We start from the raw sequence: 21,633 nt of genomic DNA on the forward strand, positions 1-21,633 counted from the left end.
CGTTATAATCTATATACCCTTTCAAATCACAGTGGGACTACTTACAACGGACATTACACAGCATATTGCAGACACCCATATAGTTGCACGTGACATGAATACAACGATTCACACGTGTTCCCAATTACAAATCACCCCTTATGTATAAGTCGATCGGGCAAAAAAGCTATCCATATCTTGGGCCTAAGTTGTTTAATACATTGCCAAATGATATCAAAAATGAGGTCTCCCCAAACGGTTTAAAAAAAATTCTTAAACATTATGTACAAAATACAAGCAGAAACAAACTATCCTCATGAAATTATAGAGAGTTGAATCAAATAGGCAATGGATTAAAATGAATAGAATAAAAAAAAGTATAATAAAAGTAATGACATTTTTACCATTGAATTCTTCAATGTAGATATTTTAGTATGTTTTTGCTTTTAGATTTTAATTTTAGATCATTTTATTAGATGAACTTATACACTCTGTGTATGTATATTCCGTTTCAATTAGTAATGTCTTATGTGTTTCTTTTAAAACTTACAAACAAGTACTTGTACTTGGTAAGCTGTAAATTTATTCACCGTTAGTTTTAGAAATTTGTTTTCAAATTACAATTTTGTACTATTATCCTTGTGTGTGAATAAATATTATTATTATTATTTTTATCATCACAACAGTAGCATTTCCCTCATCTGCAGGTGAGATCTTGATGGTGTTGTCTCTACGTAGCCCGTTCAGGGCTTTTCGTTCTTCATTGCTGATGTTAGAAGTTGGAACTGGTTCTCGATCTAGCTGTTCTCTGATCTTCCATCTGAATTCTTCTGCCTCGATCTGATCAATAAGGGAACTGATGGATTTTACTGCAGTTATTATTTCCAAAGTGGGCACAGATGTTGGTGCAATGGGGAAGTTTAGACCTTTCCTCAACAAAGATTCCTCTATGTTCGTGAGCGGGCTGGGGACTCATGTTGATGACGTTAGCGGCTTTATAGTTGTCCTGTTCTCGTTCTGCATTTGGGCATTGTTTCTTCACCAACTTTCCCCACTTCCTGTTGTGGGTATTCTCCATGTCTTGTCGGATCTTCGAGCACGTGCTTTCAATCTTGGCAGGATTGGTCCATGATCCTCTTCCAAGGTCTTTCTTCTTATTTCTTCAAATCGTTCTGTGGCATCCTGCATCAGAGTTGACCTCTTCCAACGGTGATAATCAATTTGAGACTTTATCAGTGCTCGGCTGGGGCGTTCCAATATGCGTTTGGCTCTCTCTCCTGGGATTACCTGGAAGATTCTGCCAGAAGTCCATAAATCTTCTTGCAATCCAGGTGTTCGAAGTTTGATTGGCAATTTGCTATCAATTAAGTCGTATCATAGATAGTGATAGTTATGGCATTTTGAAATACTTTTCAGTATAAACCTCTAGTATTTTTTGATTTTCGTTCATGAAGTGATGATCTGATAATCACTTTGAAATTTCAAAATTCAATACGCTTTCTTTAATTGGAATTTCCTATCACCAAATTTGAAGTACAATATCCTTCACATGTCACCTGGAAGATATAACGTCTGACTAAGGAAAGCAATCTCAACCTTTTATCGCCAATTAACAACACAAATATTAGATAAGCAGGTAATTTTAATTAGCAAAGAAGTATTTAAATTGAAATAGCGGCTAACGAGTGTACCATTAGCAGTAAAAGGTTTGAGGACTTCAGATTTTGTAACAATCTGAGTTGAAAAATGTTGGCTGTAGGACGGGTTTTGCTGCTGGTGGCAGTTTTGGGATATGTTGGGGTGAGTTTTTTTTCTCTACTTTTTATTTCACCACTTTAGTTTCCATGAACCAATAAAAAGGTATAATAATTTTCGAAAAATTCGCAATGACTCAGTGAAAGTACTTTTTTCTGCTTTCTATCTTTCTCTGGACGAATATTTGAATAAAAACAAATGTTTGATAACTATAATTTTGATAGGGTGGGAATTTTGAAATATTGACTATTTTTTTGAATAGAGGGCGATTGAAAAGAAGCCTATTTTAAATGGAAACGAAAATTTTTTAGTGAAGAAGAAGTGTAGAAGTTGTGATCATGTAAAGAAGTACCTAACTTTCAGATACAAACTGAAAGGAAAAAGCCCTTTTCAAACATCTACTTTCAAATAATGATTGAGTTAAAGATCGAGTTTTTTCAATGGATTTGTCAGCTTTTTACATCTACCTGAGAATAAATGATATCAATGGCAAAATGAGCTCTTTTTGGACCATCAACGAAAACTTTTCAAAACACGTATAACAAAAATTTGATGTCAGATTGCTTCACATATCTACATATTCTTAAAAAAATTTGGAGTTACTCTTTCTGTGGAATAAGACCTCGATTTGAATTAATCAAGATAAACTCTGGATATTATCTAAATCTTAGGATATTTGTTTGATATTTTTGCATACAAAAAAAATGTGAGTGGTCACAGGATGCCTGGCGATGTAAAATATCAATTATGAAATATACATGGTGGCTTTAACAATAGTGAACTCGAGTTATTGCAATATATTACTGAAGATATCAAACATTCGTGCACTACTTGCTTTTAGCTGGTTCTGAACTACAATCTTGTCAGTCTTTATGAAAGTGATTCTTCAAACAAGTGTTTTAGTGCATTATTTTTCACAAAATGGAATTGAAATCTATTTTATTATTTGATTTAAAAATATTATATGCTATGAAAATTGTGTAACTTTTAATCTACCAAGAGAGACTACATTTACTGACCCTTGAGACAGACCAAATGAACGTGTGCTTATCACACAGTTATGTATTCTCTAGTAAACACAACTGTATACACTGTAGGAATTCGATCTCAGTATGACGAGAAAGATAGCGTCACGCCAAACCATTGGGAGGAGAATCGCACAGTCGCTTGCGCGTGGCGACCCGTCGCCATACCAGCAATCGGTTGTTTGTTTCACATCGAAAGTTTTCTCTATATAGGTATTCTTCAGATAGACATACTCGTTCATGTAGTCGTTTGTAGAGGCTATTTTTTTATGTAAATATGTTTTTCAGAAAGTTTTTCACTCGTGAAGACAGTTAATAATTTTTTTGAAATTCCTGAAAAAATTGAGTCGTTTTCATCGATTTCTAAAAAATTGTTATCCATACTTAAAATTACTGAACAGAAACGAATTCAAATCCTGTACGAACTTCAGAATTCCAAAAAAATTTCGGTTTGATTCCAGTACAAAATATTAAATAGCACGAAAGTTGTGATATTCAATATCGAATAAAAACCCATTCAGAAAAAAATTAATCAGTACTGCTCTCAGGGTTGCATTAGTCTTATATAATTCTTATTATTACCACAAAACCAAAGTTGTACTTGACTATTATTATTGAAACAAAATATCTACTGTACAAAACAAAACCATATAGCTTCATTTGAAACAAGTCTCTTCTGGTTCCTCAATCATTCCAATAAAAAGTACTCTTTCCAATCACCAGTAATGCAATATTCAGTTTTCTTCAACTGAAGACGCCAACTTGGTTGGTGAAACGTCGAGTATTGCTTTGCTGGTGATTGGAAAAAGAGCTTGTTCTGGATTAATTCTACGTTAGTTAATCCAGTTTCACCTTCAATAACCAATAGTTTATAAAAATAAAAACAGTTTGTAATGAATTTTCCAAATATAATATGCAAAATTTCGAAGTTTAAAAATAATATATCGAATGTTGTTCTTGAACATAAATTATTCTAAAGTCGTATGTGACGCAATAGTTGTATTTTTTATCACATATGGATTAGGAAAATTAATACATTTGATATTTCATCATTTCTATTAAACAATATGAACTTTCAAAGGAGAAAGAACAAAAACCACAATGGAGTTTACAGAAAAATGTGTTGATTAGTCACATATTTTCTGCGAATATAAAGCTACAAAAAGGTTCAACAAAAATGAACAGTACTGAAAAAAGAATGATAACTTCATTCTCAGTCTGTGAAAAAAATAAACTTGTGAAATATAACTTTTGTTTCATATTTTCAAACACAAGTAAGATAATCCGATGCCTACACCCATGTTGTACGTAGAATTATATCAACATTTTGACGTATGGGATTTATGAAAACTCATATTATCATCCTTTGGGTTGAACATTTATCCTATCAAGTAAATGTTTGTTTTTGTAGCTTTCCATATTTGCAAATATGTCACCGAAATATTAAAATCCCTGGAAAATGTGACAAGCTATCTCTATCCCTCTATTGATATGGGTGTCCGACAAGGTTCTGTCTTAGGACCCGTGTTATTTTGTTCTGTAGATCATTGAGACTGGTTATTTGAAAAGTAGTCACTTTGCACGCGCGAATTATTCATCATTGGTGTGAATCAGGCTTTTTCATTGAATTCACTTCTTTTTTCGATAGGAAAAAGTCGAAACGCAATAAAAATTGGAAGTTCAGTGACAAATTCTCATGAATCTGTCATAGTCCTTGAAGTCCAGCTAGATGAACTTCTGGAGTGGGAAACTCACTGTTATCCTCGGAATTTTGTCTTGAATCTTGGAGAGTTCCTCAACAAGTTACCATTACTGATAATTCACCACACTCAATCTAGATATTTTTACCTTCCTTGACGTGTGAATCTGTTCTTCTTTGAATTTTGTGGTGCTTGGTTTTTTACCTTGGTCTTTTTTGCGAATTATATAATGGCTCTTGGTACACCTGTTAGCCTGTGTCATACGCCTGGTAAGTAGTTTTTCTAATATCTTCCATGTGATTGATATAAAAATGGTGAATCTCAAAGCCTTCTTTGAATTCTTAACGCAGCCTTAATCATTATCCATGTTTCCATGTTTTTAAGTCTACTCACAGTTCTAGAAGTGTAAGTTTTGGTTCTTTTTGCAGCTTCGCAGCAGTTTTAAGTCTTTTCTACCTCTGTCATCATCTTTTTGCACACCAATAAACCCTCATCACTATTTTGGGAAGCTCCAGTCCTGACTCTTCTATCATATTTGTGAATACTGGTCCGAATTTTATGGTCCTTTCTCCAGTTTCTGTTTGTTATTCTCAATATGTATTCCCAGTATCTTCATTATAACTTGACTTGCGGCATCTTCACCCCATACTTGAGTCTGTTCAACGTCCATGAGCTTTTGTTGGATTAATTACCCAGATAAAGACTTTTTGTACTGATTCCATATACAGGGTCTTTCATTAAGCGCTTCCGATGGCATAGGTTGACTTGGCTTTTGAAGACCGCTGTGGTTTCTAGCTTATTCGCATACACCCCAAAAGGAAATGTCTAACGGTGTCAAATCACACGATATCGATGGTCAGTTCACATCACCTCCACGAAAGATGACCATAACCTCAAATCGCCCGTGCAGAATATCCAATGTGGCACCGTCCTGTTGGAACCACATATCGTTGCTGTCCAGATCTCCCAATTTAGACCAAAAAGAGTTTGTGATCGGCGTTGACAGTGATGTCTTGGCCTACGCCGCCAGCCCAAAATCCACATCAAACAGTGACTTTTCGAAATGAGCTGGACGCTCTTGAATCTCATGTGGATTGGCATCGTCCGCCAATTTCATTCGTTCACCTCGAAGACGATTTTTTGATGAAAATTTGGGTCAGTTGCCATCTGCTCCAAAACCCATTCAGCAAACACGCGTCGTTTTCCTTCAGTTCCTGGGTCATTCTGTACGGATGCAGGCCCAAGTCACGACGCAAAATTCACAGAATTTTGGTCTGCGGAAGGCAGAGTTCTTGAGAGAGACATGAAATCGTCTTCATCGAATTATCCTGCACACTCTCACAGACAGCGGCGATGTTTTCGGCGTTTCGTCGACGTACGGGTGTTAATAGATCGTTTATTGAACCAGTGGACTAGAATTTATCCACCACATTGTGAATAGTCCTTTCAATAGAACGAGGGCGACCGTAAATTGGGCGAAGCACGTGGTACGTTGCCCAAACAGAACACCTATATTGATAAAACAATTTTATCATTCGCAGGCGTTGTTGAATGCTATTTCCGTAGTCGGTTTGCTGTATACTCTAATTATATCCATCAATATTCGGTTTTTTTCAGATATCTCAGGCAAGAGGGGGATGTTTCAGATGTAAACGTCAAACAAATAAGGACCCTGGTAAGTGGGAGTCTTTGAAAATAGTTGCGTAGAATCTATACTAATTCACATTTACAATTATAGACACAGAAAATTCAATTTCATTCGAATAAGTAAACAAACTGAATAATTGAAAAAAATCTTGTGAAGGAGATGAAATATATGTGTGAGCAACGCTGAGGGTATATGTTCAGGAAAGATTGATTCCCAGGAATGAACGTTTTTGGTAGTTTATACAAAAAAATGAGGGAATCTTCCTAAGAAAGAAAGGAAGCATCAATTTCAAAAATCAACTGTATACAAAAGTGTGTAGATCGTCCAAAAAAGTAACTTTTAGACACAAACCGGAAAAAAAACTCTTGTTGAAGCAGCTTTTTTTATATTAACAATGAATCAAAATTAAGGATACCAGCCGGTATCCTTCAGTTTATGTGATATTCTTTCTCTTCTTCTAATACCAAAAATTAATCGTAGGCAGGAATTCTGAACTTTTTGTATCTTTTTCTTGAATTGGTTGGTCAAACATGGACCATACAAAACATCAGCATAATTCAAAATATCAAATTTAAATATTGTGAGCAGTTTCCTTCTATGGTAACCTTTTGTTGGTGAGATATGATCTGATTAGTGATATAGCATTTTAGAGAGTCCTATATAGCCAAGAATTAATAACATTAAATCGAAGTTAATAGTATCGAACGCTCTACTAAAACCAAGAAGTACCAATACTGTATTATTTTTTTATTCTTATAAGAAATGGAATTTAGATTTTTCAGTAGAGATTCAAAAATGGACCTTGTATTCAAGTTAATTCAAAGTTTCTCACAAGGAAACATTTTCAAAAAAGCAGCCAAGATAAAAAATAGTTTGTTATCAAAATATGGAAACAATAGAATAATTTCCATATGATAAGGTTCGTTATTGTCAAAATTCAGATAAGCTCCAAATTAAAAAATTAATAATATGATAAGGAATTCCTGAAAGCAATCATTAACTGGAATCTAGGTAAGAAAACTTGAGTTATTGAAATTTCAGGAAACTCATTAACCAATAAAATCGAACGAAGTAGATTATTCCAATATGAAAAAAGTATGGAAACACAACCAAAGTTCATTAATGAAATAACTACGATTGTGACAAACATGTGCAAGCCATTAGAAAATGGAACACTCGCCAAAATTCTGAAAGGTAGATTCAGAAGCTCAGAATCTGATGAAAACACACTAGAACAAGGGAACATTTTCTGTATATGCGTTTCGCACCGTCAGGAGTTAACAAAAACTAAATTACTCAGATCACCTCCTACTTTTGGTTTGATTTATTGAAACTCATTATTTCATATTTCATTTTTTTATTCATTATTTCGTGTTGTTTCAACCAAAAAGTAATTATCTTCAATTCACAGCTCATCAATTTGAAAATCCTTCATTTATTTGAAGATTTTGTTGAAATTGCTTCATCAATAACAGGTAACTCGATTTGAATGTATAAAATAATTGTAACAGAAAAGTTCCGGACCTAAGAGAAAAACGCGTTTTTATTGTTCGAAATTGACTTCATTAATAATAGTAATCTTTATTTTCCATTAGACATATACATGTAATGGAATCATCAAATTTCACACATAAAATCATGAGCACACGCACTATAAATGTACATATATGTGTATACAGTGTGTAACAACGAAAACTTAACAGAGCCGCTTTTTAATATAAAAAGTGAGATTTTTAAAAAAAGCTCGGACAAGTCGATTTCTAATTGAAGGGAGACACCTTTCAGACTAATCAGATTTTTTGTAGTACGCACCCCCTCGGAGGGGTACGTCCGACGACTCTTATTTAGATAGGGAAAGTAGGTCGAGTGGCACCTTGTTTCAAAGGTTTTTCGAATACCTTTACAACTCTGTTGAGAGAAAATTTGTGTAACTGTGCCTGTATCACATTTTTACATTTGTCAGCTAAAACTTCTCCTGACTCGTGGCACAGGATCAATGAAGTTGTCTTTAGTTACACCTATATATAAAAACGGTGATATAGAACTCATGGAAAATTATAGGCCAATAAGTGAACCTCCTGGTTTCTCAAAATTGTTTGAATTAGCATTTTCTGAACAACTGATAGATTTCTTTAATAAATGTAACATTTTCAGTAAGAATCAACATGGTTACATCCAAGGTAGATCTACAATGTCAGCCATTTTCCAATTCACTCAACAGGTATTGAATTTCATTGAAAAAAAAATATTTATCTTTAGGAATGTTTTTAGATCTTTCTAAAGCATATGACTGTTTGGACAGATCTCTTCTGATGTATAAATTAGAGAAGTATGGAGTTAGGGGAAACGCTTTGAAATGGGCTAGTTCATACCTGAATGATCGAAATCAGAGAGTTTCCATTAAACGTGAGGGAATGATTTATAAATCACAGATACTTCAATCAAATATTGGAATACCGCAAGGTAGCATTCTCGGACCGATTCTATTTATAATCTTTACCAATGACTTATGCTCAACGAATACCAGAAATTATCAGTTCATAACAAGCTATGCTGATGATACAAATATATTGATTGGCGGTGAAAATTTCCCAAAAATCATAGAAAATACTGAAAATCTCTTTAAAATAACAAAAGAACGGTTTGATAGCAACAAATTAATTCTTAACGAATCAAAAACCCACACAGTATTGTTTCGCTCAGTTGCAGTTGAAATGTCCACCGACAATCAAAATAGCTACAAAAGACAGAGAAATAACATCAAAATCAAAGTTTCTTGGTTTATATATCAATGAATTTCTGACCTGGTCAGAACATATAGAAGATCTATGTATGAAACTCAATAGGGTGCTTTATGCTATAAGATCTCTCAACAAATATCTCCACCCAAACTCAATGAAAATAATATATCATTCCAGCTTCGAATCGGTGGCAAAGTACGGAATTTTCGTCACAAAAGTATCTCTCATGACTGTGTCCATTTCATTTATGCAAAGCGAAAACAGTACCGGACCTAATACCAATCCTTGTGGCACACTCATGAAAATCTCCGCATAATCGGAGTGATGTATAAGAGTTGTATTTTCATTGCTATGTGTTATACTCACATATTGTTTTCTGCTTTCTAAAAACGATTGAATCCAATCATATGCTACCCCTCTTATACCATAAGAAGACAATTTCGATAATTATTTTCGAGATTTATTTGGTCAACACAATCGAAGGCCCTGCTTAGGTCGCAAAAAATGCCTACAGGACATTCTTCTGCTTCTATATAATATATCAAACGCTCGACAAAATTAATTACTGCTGTATTCGTAGATTTATCTAATCGAAAATCTTGTTGCTGGTCAGTAAGAATTTTATTCTTACTCAAAAAGTTAATGAGTCTATCCAAGTAAGAATATTCGAATATTTTTGAAAAACTAGAAGTTATTGTTACTGGTCTATAATTTTCCAGTTTTTCTCGGTCCTGCTTTTTATGTATTGGAACTAGCTTCCCAATTTTTTATTCTTTCGGAAATGACCCTGTTACAAATGACAGATTGATCAAGTACGTTAGAGGCTGTATTATACTGGTGAGACATTTACTTATGAGGAAAGAAGGAGCCTCATCATGACCAGAAGAATGTTTGTTCTTGAGATTTTTTCTCAATAGAGAGAGTAGTTCTTCCGGAATAAAAGGTTCAAGAAATATAGAATGTTGATGAATATTTATGAGTCTCCCTTCGCTTACATTTTATTCGGTGATAATATTATTTACTATTTCCTGCGGTGTGTTGATGGAAAAATTATTGAATAGATTTGAAATAGTCGCAGGATCATCATACACGATTTCATTTTGTTTAATCTGAATATTCCCAGAGTTTTCTTTTCTGTTTGACAGTTCAGATATTACTTTTCAAGCTGCTTTATTAGCATTTGATGAACCCGTTATTCTGTTTCGATAATAATTTCTTTTGGAATTCTTGAAGCCTTTTTGGAAGCCTTTTTGGCTTATTTGTAAGAAGCTATCACAGTATCAGGATTTGCACACTTCAAAGTATGCAGATCTCTCAGTTTCATACTGGATATTTTTACTTTATCTGTTACCCATTTCTTATTTGCGGTATTACCAATATTCCAATATTTCTTCAATGGAAAATATAGATTGAAATAATATATGAACGTATTATGGAACGCTTCAAAAGCATTATTCATGTTATTAGCCTCATAAACATCATTCCACGGTTCTCGCTGCTACGCTTCTACACAATTTTGAATTGCATGCTCATTAAAGCTTCGCCTACAGGAAGTTCCTCTTTTGAAAAGTTCAAAGAGTACAGTTTTGTAGTCAGAAATATCGTCATCAACGACACAAATGACAGAATCATTCACGTTCGTGAAAATCTGATCAATAATAGTACATGAATGTGAGGTAACTCTAGTCGGCCATTTAACTACTGGATGTAAATTGAAACAAGAACAAATATCTTTACTGAAGTTATTGCTATCCCTTGCATTTGCAGTTGAGTCAATATTAAAATCTCCAAATGATATCTACATTCGGTTTGTATAACTCTTCCAAAAGAAGATGAATATGTTGGTTAAAAATATTACGATCCCCACAAGGTGACCTATAACAAGTTACAATGATTGTACTTCGGTTATTTGCTTTCCAGGAGACACCACAAACCTCAAAGTGTTTCTCAATGCAATATTTATCTAACTTTAGACTCTTACACTTTAAACCTTCTTAATCGTAATCGTAATTCCCATCAAAAGCCACACAATCATTCTTTTGCCGCTCCAACATTTTAATATCACTCTTGTAGAACGATTTATCTTCTGCCTCAAAATAGGCCTCAATTTCAGCAATAACCTCTGCATTTCATTGAATTGAAGTTTTCATTGAATTGTGAAACTGTGCAACAGCACTGAAGCAGCACTTCCTTTTTCTCCAAATGGGGTCGTTTTTCCGCAATTTCGGAAACATGACACGAATATCTCAAATGTAGTATACTCCCTGTCGTAACAATATGAATTAATGTTAACCTTGCCAAAAAACCATCTTTGCTAGATTTCTGGAGTATTTAGTATGATATACAAATAATGAAAATTGTCTTTTCTGTAGGTTTAACAGCTGAGGAAAGTGGTTCTGCTAATATTGGTGCTGGAGTTTCTGGTGATGCTGATGAAGATGTTGGTGTTAGTGGTGATGGTGGTGGTTTAAACCTAGGCGGATCTGCTACTTTAGGAATAAATGGAATCAGTATAGGTGGCAGCGGATCTATAGGAAGTGGACTCGGTAAAGGTAATAATAAACCGGTGAAATCATATTTTGGTAATAGCACTACTAGGGGAATATTCTTGATATCATTGATCCCTTTCGAAATGAAAATGACTCTTTACACCCAGATGAAATTGTGGAAATAGCGATGGCAGATTGGTAGAATGCAAAACTGAACAATATATGGTTGTGATGATTAATGATTTCTAAAACTCTTATGTTCTGAAGGAATCTGTTACAACCATCATGGAGTTTCGGAATAACAGTTTCCTTTTCTTATCAGGTTCTGATTCCGAAGAATCCGAAACAGAAGAACCTGGTTCAGGAAGTTCGGGAACGGGAGATTCCGATCCAGGAGAACCCAGTCCGGCAGGCTCCGATCAAGGAGATTTTGATCAGGGAGGTTCTAGTCCGGAAGGTTCTGATCCTGGTTCAGAAAATGGAGAAGCTAGCGATGGAGATAATGGAGCTGGAGGTGGTAGTTTGGAAGGATCTGGATCCGTTAGTGTCGGTGCTGAGGGTCATAATTCTGGTTCTGAAAATTCTGGATCTAAAGACTCAGCAGTTGGTGATATTGGATCATCCCTGGGAGGTCTCTTTGGTGGTCTTTTTGGTTCTGGTTCTGGAAAATCCGATTCGAAAGATTCTGGTTCTGGAAATTCTGGATCTAAAGACTCAGAAGTTGGTGATATTGGCTCATCCCTGGGAGGTCTCTTTGGTGGTCTTTTTGGTTCTGGTTCTGGAAAATCCGATTCAAAAGATTCTGATTCTGGAAATTCTGGATCTAAAGACTCAGGAGTTGGTGATATTGGATCATCCCTAGGAGGTCTCCTTGGTGGTCTTCTTGGTCCTGGTTCTGGAAAATCCGGTTCGACAGATTTTGGTTCTGAAAGTTCGAAGGGTGGTTCTATCATAGGAGATCTCATTGGGTCCCAAACTGGTTCGGGCTCCGGATCTGGTCCGAATTTCGAAAGCGCCAGAGGTGGTAGTTCAGAAAGCGAAGGACCAGTAACATTTCCTGATCCAAATACTAATGGTTTACCTTCCGAAACAAATGACGATTCTCAAGAAAACGATGGTGATGGATCGGGTAACTCTGGTGGATTTCCAGACAATGGATATAATGGAGGTAATTTTCACGTTATACATACATATGAATGATTTTCCCTATTTTATATTTGCTGGACAAACGCAATCACACATAAACGCTAATTGACTGGCCAGAATGTCGAAGTTTTGTTGGAGAGTTCAACATTATTACACCAATAAAATATGGTTAGAGCAATGTGTAGATGATTCAGCAATAACACAAAACAAAAAGACCCTTGAGTACAAGAGAAAAGTGATTTAAAAGTAAACAGGCAGTCCAAATAATCTAGTGAGGTAAGGTAACCGACCAGTCATTGCCACTATAAGAAGTTTAAAGGCAAAATACATGGTATCCGAAAATACCAATTATTGCCACTAATTTTTTAACAAAACCAATGGTTGCCATCAATCAAGCATGAATTAGCAGCTACATTTTACTTACTGATAAAACATTTTCATTGATAATCATTTATAGAAAATGTTTATAAAAGACAAATAAGCCATAAAAATAATAACAAAAATAAAAAAAAGCAACTGAAAAAGGAACTCTCACAAAAAATATTTTTGATTTCAAAATTGATATCAAAAGTTGAAAGAAATCTATGCTTCATGAACATCTACTGGTGATGTGACAGAAGACTCTGAATCAATTTTATCTGTATCGTTTTTAACATTGAACGGATGTAACCCGGAAGCCTTAAACCCATTTTAAATAGTTTCTTCAGTAATATGAGACAAAGCTTTCTCAAACACTGCAGCAGAATTACACTTCTGAGGTTGGTGCCATAGTTATCCATACGCCACTTCTGTACTTCATTTCTGAATGCCAGTTTCAAGGGCCGAAAACAGATACATCCATTGGCTGGAGTAAATGCGTGGAATTTGGATATAAGGCTATTGATTCAATTCCATTTTGGGCATAAAAGTTAGACACATGCATGGTTAAATGAGAAAAGTGCCCATCCACAAAAAACAAAACTGGTTTTTCAATGTTTTCTTTTATTAGCCATGGAGAAAATATATTAGTCATGTATTCGTAAAAAACACTAGAACACATCCAACCATTTTCTGAAGTTTCTAAGCCACAGCCTGTTGGAACACTTTGAGATATAGCCGCTGGAATTCTTTCACATGCCAAAACAATCATTGGCGGAGCAATTTTTCCAGCAGCATTGGCTGTAAGCAATATCGTTACGTTTTCTTTCTAGTCTCCAGCAGAACGGTAAACATTTTTATTTCCTTTTGTGGCCAAAACATTACCCTCTTTTGGGGATAAATAGAATGCGCTTTCATCAGCGTTGAAAATTCTGTTTGGATTTCTGGTGATATCAAACAAATGTTTCGACTCTAGGTATTCTTCAATCTCAGTAAACCAATTTCGAATTTGATTTTCAGTCACACTCTCTCGACTTGGAGTTAAATTTTGTGATACTCTTTGGGAGATTTCGGGATGTCTATTTAAAAAAAGGCTAAACCATTTGTCACTGGGGCGGTTCTTCATGAATGTTTTAGTCCTTGTTGTAGAATTTGTGATTTTTTGAACGGTATCTAAAAGTTGCTTTATTTTTACTTGCATTTTATTTCACTATTATTTCATTTCAGTTTTTTTGCTCAATATAATTGTTATTCACAGCTATTTATTTTTAATTCTTAAGGGATTTCAAATAATTTTATATATTAGACAATGGAAGTCCGAACTAGTGGAATTCATCATGAAACATTGTCAGTCACCTCCGAACAAACTGAGAATGATGATGAAAATCAAGAATTCATTAATAGAAAAAAAATAAATTCAAATCAATGTCGGATAACTTCGTTATCTAACTGATTTCAGGAAACCCCAAGTTGGCAATGATTTGAGAAAAGTTCGAGAAGGCAATACATATATCTGGTTCGAATAGGGCTTTTGATAGTTACTCAGTTCAAATATTTCATTTAGAAAAAAGGAAGGTGTTTCAAAATGATACAAAACTAAATGACTGACTATTATTGCCTTATATAGGTTGCACTATATTTTAGAGTAAAAAAATCTATTCTCATAGGTTTGGTCGAAGGTCGTGGTGGAAATCAAGGAGAAACTGATGGTATAGGTCAAGGTGGAAGTCAAGCTGGAGCTCAAACAGGAGGTCAAGTTGGAGATGATGTTGGAGGTAATCATGGTATCCTCATAAGCGGTTCAATTGATTTTGGAAATAGTGGTAGCTTCGGTGACAATTCGAAGAAAGGTAATGAATCAATCCAGGGCGACATTGCCCGACTTTTGCCCGAAATTATTTGAATGTTGTCACAAACAGTCACATCGTCGATGTGAAATGAGTTTGTCATTAGAAGATCTGAATGTAGACCTTAAGGTAACTGTGTAAGTTTCTGGATTGGTTGTTGCATGTAGATCCAGGAGACTAGCATATCCTTCATCACGGTCAAGAATCCTGGTTAGCTCATTTATAAGTAAGTCCGCTGTTTATTGCAGAAGCTTCAGTTGTGCGACCTTGTTCGTCGTTGATCTTTGAAAATTTGAGCCATTCGATATTGTGGACCTTGAAGTAACCGAATATGGAAATTTCCGCACTAGCATGATTGATTTGCAGAAAGTTAATGGTGTATCGCTTGGTGGTCGATGAACGCAGCATATGAATTTATTATTCTTCTTTGACACTATTTCAAACCACATCAAAGTTTTGGGGTTCCCGCATTATCTCTCGTTGAAGTACTGACTTTGGTTTCTGTGAGTGCAAGGATAATAGGAGCTGCTGTGGAATTCCGAAGCAACTACTTGTAGGAACTTCACCGATCAGAACAAATTTTCTTGTAGTAAGAGTTGTTGTAGTAAGAGCTAGCCACAATTTCATCTGGATTATAATACACAATGAAGCAGAATTAAACACAGTAAAACAGAAACTAACGTGAAAGTAGCTCATTCTTCATCGTGTCACAAAACCATTCCATTATATTTGGAAGTATCATTGACTGTAATTAATGAAAATGTAATGTAACAAAATAATATTTCCCTTATTTTGATGATTTTTTAGGAAATGGTTCAGGGCAGGCTGATTTAGATCTCTCAATTTCCAATTTGGGTAATGTCTTCAAGTCAAAAAGCTTGTCAGAATTTCTGACGTGGCTTGAAAACTATATACAGAGTTTCGACGGATCTATAGACGATGCAGTGAATATATTATTCTATTACATCACCAAACCACAGAAAACTGGATATTCTATATTACGATCTGGTGAGTATCAATCTGATAAGGGCACTTTTCTCACGTATACAATTCCATCAGTGGATCTTTTTGAGAAGACTGCAACTTGAGGAAGAAATATGTACGTTTAACGATTCATGAAGTAATATTCGATAGACTCACTTTAATTAATTCAGAAATGTAATCGACACCTACTTTGAAGAATATTGGCGAAAAAAAAAGTCTCCGAGTATATCTGTTGTTTCAGAACAGTCGCAAAGGAACGGTTCAGAAAATATTTTAAAGATCCAGACAAGTCAACGTAGATGGTGTGGAAGTTTAATTTTCTGTTGTATTGTATTATATAAAAGAGTGTAGTTATCGAAACAGAAATGCAACAATTGCTCCACATTCAATTCTTCATTTTACAACAATTCAACCGGTGTACCGACAATCGCACATATCTCGTGACACACTAGCTTCTGACAATCGCGCAGTTTCAAAGTCGCGTATTTCAAGAAAGATTAATCTTATTGCCTTGAATTTTTTGCCACTGTATTCCGCATGAGAAATTTTTGGATATCAAGCTCTATTGGATATGTGATAAATTATTGGGAAAGAAAGGTTTCAGTTTTGTACTTCTACATCTTAATACAGAAAAAAAAGCTTGCCACATACTTTGTATGAATACGAAGAAGAGGACCTTCCTTCCCCAACAGCTTGTCTCTCCCAAAAATACACCCATCATTGGATAATATAACAATAAATACAGGCTGATTCACGGTGGATGGCACATTAGACGTTTCTGGTGAACCAGACAACGGATCACTTTGAAAATTTAATGGAGGGCATATTCGGACATTCTCTAGCCAACTAAAATATTTTCGACAATGCGGTGTTGCCGCTTCTATTAAAAAGCAGTAGCAACTTTGATTTTTCAAATGGAACACTCTGTATACAATATTATTTTTGGAATCTCCAATAATTGCCCGACAACTTTTCTTGATATTTCCCTATACCAATCTGTTACCGTTTTCGAAATAAAAATTAATTTCAATTTTTTTCTTCGAAAATCATGACTTCTAAAAATGCCGATATCTTTTAGTTAAGAAGTACTATGATATCAAAATTTGGTTTGGAGTTAGGTGATACTTGGACCCTTCCCACACGTCAGCCCAATCTCCGTTACTTCAATACAAGGTGGTAAAAAATACAGTTTTTTCGTTTGCTTGAAAAAGTTGCTGAAATTTGATTATTTTAAATGGAACACCCTGTATATTATTGAAAATTCGGAAAGCTGCTGAAATTTGCTTTCTTTCTATGTCTATCATACCTATGCCTAACTAGTCAAGTTTCGGACTTATGAACATTTATTTGTGAAAATGTCCCTTCAGAATGGTATTTCCATTCGGTATTTGGTAAGCAGGCCATGATTACTATTTGACAGTAGCGTTGTGACATTTTCCTAATAATATCGACATTTTCGTCACTTCAGAAGTTGCAAATACCTTCAAAACGATGGAACAAAACTATTCAAACGAAGTTCTTATGAATTTGTTTATTATTTTTGGACAGTGTGACAAAATTATCAGCAGAACATGTAGAAAGTTCAATGAAATGTATCCGAATCTACCGCCAATGAACCTCAAGAAATTTATACGAATTCAGAACAATTTCAATGCATTTGGATCAACTTTAAAAGCACCAAGAAACTTGCCTCGACCCGTAACTTACGAAGACAACCAGAATAATGTCTTAGCATATTTTCACGCATTTCCCGAGTCATCGATAAGAAGTGCTGAAGAAGATTTGGGTATAAAATATTCATCGGTTCAAAGAATCTTGCGAAGACATAAAATGCATGATTATAAATTCACCAAAATTCAAGCAATGAAGCCTCAAGATCCTCAACAGAGAGTAGAATTTTGTGAAATGTTGACACGCATTCAAGAAGATCCACTTTTTTTAAATAAAATTATTTGGACTGATGAATCGAAATTTTCGAGAGAAGGGATTTTCAATAGAAAAAATCGTCATTATTGGTCCAGTGAAAATCCTCACGTCACAAAAGAAGCCGAATTTCAAGAAAAATTTAGTTTTAATGTCTTCTGCATGTTGATGGACAACAAATTGAGGTACGTGATATACGAGGAGTCATTAACATCCAGAAGCTACCTGAATATTTTGGAGAATACTGTAGACAGTTTCGTGAATAATCTGCCACTCGAAGATTATCGAAACTGTTGGTACCAACTAGACAGAGCTCCTGCACATTGCACAAGAGAAGTGAGCGCAGAACTGGATAGACTATTTGACGATCGGTGGATGAGGCGCTTGGGACCATGGAATTGGCCAGCGAGATCCCCCGATCTTAATCCATTAGATTTTTATTTGTGGGGAATGTTTAAAGAAAAAGTTTACAAAATACCCGTGCGTTCGAGAGATGAATTGTTAGAAAGGATTGCCCAAACATTTGAAGATTTGGATCCCAATGAAATCAGATCTGCCACCACGAAAGCAGTCAACACCCGCATTTTGAAGTGCTTGGAAGTGAACGGCCAGCGATTCGAAAATATTTTGAAATATTCCACATGATTGTTTTACTTTTTTATAATTATTCATATCAATATTTCCAATTTCAAGTTTCTTGGTGCTTTTTTAAAGTTTATCCAAACATATTGAAATTGTTCTGAATTCGTATAAATTTCTTGAGGTTCATTGGCGGTAGATTCGGATACATTTCATTGAACTTTCTACATGTTCTGCTGATAATTTTGTCACACTGTCCAAAAATAATAAACAAATTCATAAGAACTTCGTTTGAATAGTTTTGTTCCATCGTTTTGAAGGTATTTGCAACTTCTGAAGTGACGAAAATGTCGATATTATTAGGAGAATGTCACAACGGTACTGTCAAATAGTAATCATGGCCTGCTTACCAAATACCGAATGGAAATACCATTCTGAAGGGACATTTTCACTAATAAATGTTCATAAGTCCGAAACTTGACTAGTTAGGTATACGCATGATATACATAGAAAGAAAGCAAATTTCAGCAGCTTTCCGAGTTTTCAATAATATACAGGGTGTTCTATTTAAAATAATCAAATTTCAGCAACTTTTTCAAGCAAACGAAAAAACTGTATTTTTTTACCACCCTGTATTGAAGTAACGGAGATTAGTCATGATTTTCGAAGAAAAAAATTGAAATTAATTTTTATTTCGAAAACGGTAACAGATAGGTATAGGGAAATATCAAGAAAAGTTGTCGGGCAATTGTTGGAGATTCCAAAAATAATATTATATACAGAGTGTTCCATTTGAAAAATCAAAGTTGATACTGCTTTCTAATAGAAGCTGCAACACCGCATTGTCGAAAATATTTTAGTTGGCTAGAGAATGTCCGAATATGCCCTCCATTAAATTTTCAAAGTGATCCGTTGTCTGGTTCACCAGAAACGTCTAATGTGCCATCCACCGTGAATCAACCTGTATAACATGTTCTTTTAAAAAAAACATAAAAGTTGGCAACTCTACGATACCTAAAATATTTCTGTAGAGGTTCAATTCAATTTTTGAATATATTTCGCCTATTCTATTCTTTTTACATTCCGTTACAGCTTTGGAAGGAATCGTCAAAGGTAAAAGCCTCGTAGTAAGCAATTTATTCTACGGAGATGGATTGATGGCAAGTATCTTGAAAGCAGATAACAAAACATTGAATTGTTTAATCGACTCGTCTCAAGATCTTCCGGAGAAAGTTGGTAAGAAACTGGTGAATTGTCCTGCAGGCACTGTGAAAAAAGTTATGGGGATTCTCACGGCGATAGTGGAAGATTTTCATTTGCTTGTTACTGGAGTTGGAACCGCATCAAACAAAGTATTCCGTAAGTATAAAAATACTCACGTTGCATAATGAAAAATGTGATATAATAACTGTTATAAGCCATCTCACTTAGTTTCGAATGGTAGCTCAGATAAAAAAATGTTGAGTGAAGATTCGATGAAATTTCATAATGGAGCCTATGGAATGGAAGTAATCTTGACAATCACGCATTGGGGGGTCAGCAGCGAAATACTGCCATGTGAATCAGTTAACTAGTCTATTATAGCCAACTCTTCACCAATTTAGGAAGCCAGTTTTTCAATTGGACTACCATTAGTTTGTTTCTGTGAATACCATAACGTTTTTCTTGTGGGGTCCTTTCACTTAACTTTTGATCTGTTTTGTATGACAAATCTTCTATAGAAACTGCTAATCAAGTCGTGTTTCATCTCAATGGTAGCCTTAAACCAGCCAGGGATCGTCATTTTTCTCACTTTCTCTCATTTTTCCTGGTGTATCATTGACTTCACAATTTGTGATACATGTGGGGTTTTCTCACTTACGTTTTGATCTGTTTTTGGGAATACGTCCAAACCTGTCAAATATTTTATTTTTTTCCCTACAGTATAATGGTCGGAATTTTTCTTTTTCGCAAGGGTTACATCCGGGCCAATGAAGGAAACACAAACATTTTGGCAAAAAGTTCATTAACCTTTCAACATAACCTCCTTGAAGCTCTATACACTTTTTCCAGAGACGTTCAACAACTGTCCCTGGCTGATACCACGACTGGCGTTGGATTATATCCGAAAGGTGTCAGTGCAGGATTCTTCACTGAAGTTGTGCGGCATCTGTGTCGCCAACAGGATATGCAGGAATAACTTCAGTGAAGAATACTGCACTAATACCTGTCGAATAGAATCCAACGCAATTATTAGTATTTGTGGTGCTCTCATACATCAAATTTCTTCGTATACCGTTGAAACTGTTTCTTCAGTCGTGTCTTTACACGTGTTTTGCTAGTGCATAGCAAAACACGTGTAATTGCGTTTTAATAAAACAGGAAAATAATAAAGTGTTTTTTGAAAACGTTAAAGTAATGATGGAAATTTTTCTTACAGATTTGGATTGATTTTAACTTGTTTCTTACCCATATCGATTTTTCAGACGTATGTTCGAACATGTCGTGTCGCTTTGGTGCTGTGGGTAATTTTGGTGTGAGCATTGGCAATGTGGTACTGCATATCGTTTTGACCCTGTTGAAGGTGGTACAATTACTGGCAACGCCAGCAACACTGCCAGTTTGCCTTGTTTCGGGAGCTATCACTGGAGTAGGAATGGAATTATTCAGATTTGGAAAAACATCTCTCGAATGCTTCACAAGTAAACATGTTTTGTAAGCATTTCATAAATATATAGAGTTTGAACCGTATCGTATTATTTTTCATTCCATCCATATCATCGAATCAATTTTGCAAAAGGGACTACCCATTTGATAAGGCTTCGCAAAGATAGACTTATCGAAACACGTGTCGAGGTGTTGAAAATAACGATTGAGTTTTGGAAAAAAAAAACTCCAGTAATATTCGCAAAGATAGCATAGTGTTTCATCAGCTTGTTCATAGAGAAAGTTCCTTTTTCATCTGAGAACTTGCTTTTAAGATATTTATGCTGTAAATTTCGCCTTTTAGACATTACTAGAACAATCTAGAATATTAGAAAACGTTTGGGTGCATTGCATAAAGTTTCAAAACATGCAGTAATATTCTGAAACGTTGTTGGGTGTTTTGATAAAGGTAATTTGGAATATCACATCTTTGGAATATCTCATCCCATCACAACTTTCGAAGATATATTATGCTTTGATATATTCACAAATTTTTCATTATATTGTCTTCTGGGACAATACATACAATACCAAGCGAATATTCATCACTCAGAATAATTAGATCTCCGCCTAAAATAATCATGTAACAGATATTTTTTCAACATCTCCTATAAATTTATGTTCGGAAACATTATTTTAATGAAAACTCATTTTAAACTTTTTGATAAAAACAAACAAAATCATAGGTACTTCACCAGGCTGTATGAGAATAGTAACATACTAATAAATATTTTCAATTCTTCACCTTTGATTTTGAAAAATGAAACGGGTCACA

The 21,633-nt window shown here is 34.9% G+C and overlaps 2 protein-coding genes across 7 annotated transcripts in view; one reads left to right on the forward strand and one right to left on the reverse strand.

Annotated features, from left to right (window-relative positions):
• Csgalnact (Chondroitin sulfate N-acetylgalactosaminyltransferase) overlaps window positions 1-21,633 on the reverse strand; it is a 337,563-nt gene that overhangs the window by 70,317 nt on the left and 245,613 nt on the right. The gene's annotated exons all lie outside the window — the stretch shown is intronic.
• On the forward strand, window positions 1,639-20,903 carry LOC111514846 (uncharacterized). Its single transcript, XM_074177574.1, has 8 exons — window positions 1,639-1,779; window positions 6,077-6,134; window positions 11,221-11,400; window positions 11,660-12,505; window positions 14,508-14,690; window positions 15,495-15,695; window positions 19,266-19,532; window positions 20,639-20,903. Exons 1-8 carry the CDS (start codon window positions 1,726-1,728, stop codon window positions 20,869-20,871), a joined length of 2,022 nt encoding a protein of 673 aa, XP_074033675.1. The 5' UTR covers window positions 1,639-1,725; the 3' UTR covers window positions 20,872-20,903.

The sequence above is a fragment of the Leptinotarsa decemlineata genome, unplaced genomic scaffold, assembly GCF_025532065.1.
Source record: "Leptinotarsa decemlineata unplaced genomic scaffold, Ldec_3_MD MMD2_tig00002974_RagTag_RagTag, whole genome shotgun sequence".
Lineage (NCBI taxonomy): Eukaryota > Metazoa > Arthropoda > Insecta > Coleoptera > Chrysomelidae > Leptinotarsa > Leptinotarsa decemlineata.

What these genes read in the sequence shown, in the direction of transcription:
- LOC111514846 (XM_074177574.1), top strand. Translation starts at nt 1,726, where the DNA reads ATGTTGGCTGTAGGACGGGTTTTGCTGCTGGTGGCAGTTTTGGGATAT. An exon ending in AGACAATGGATATAATGGAG is followed by an intron (nt 12,506 to 14,507) that starts GTAATTTTCACG and finishes CTATTCTCATAG; the next exon opens with GTTTGGTCGAAGGTCGTGGT. An exon ending in ATATTCTATATTACGATCTG is followed by an intron (nt 15,696 to 19,265) that starts GTGAGTATCAAT and finishes ATTCCGTTACAG; the next exon opens with CTTTGGAAGGAATCGTCAAA.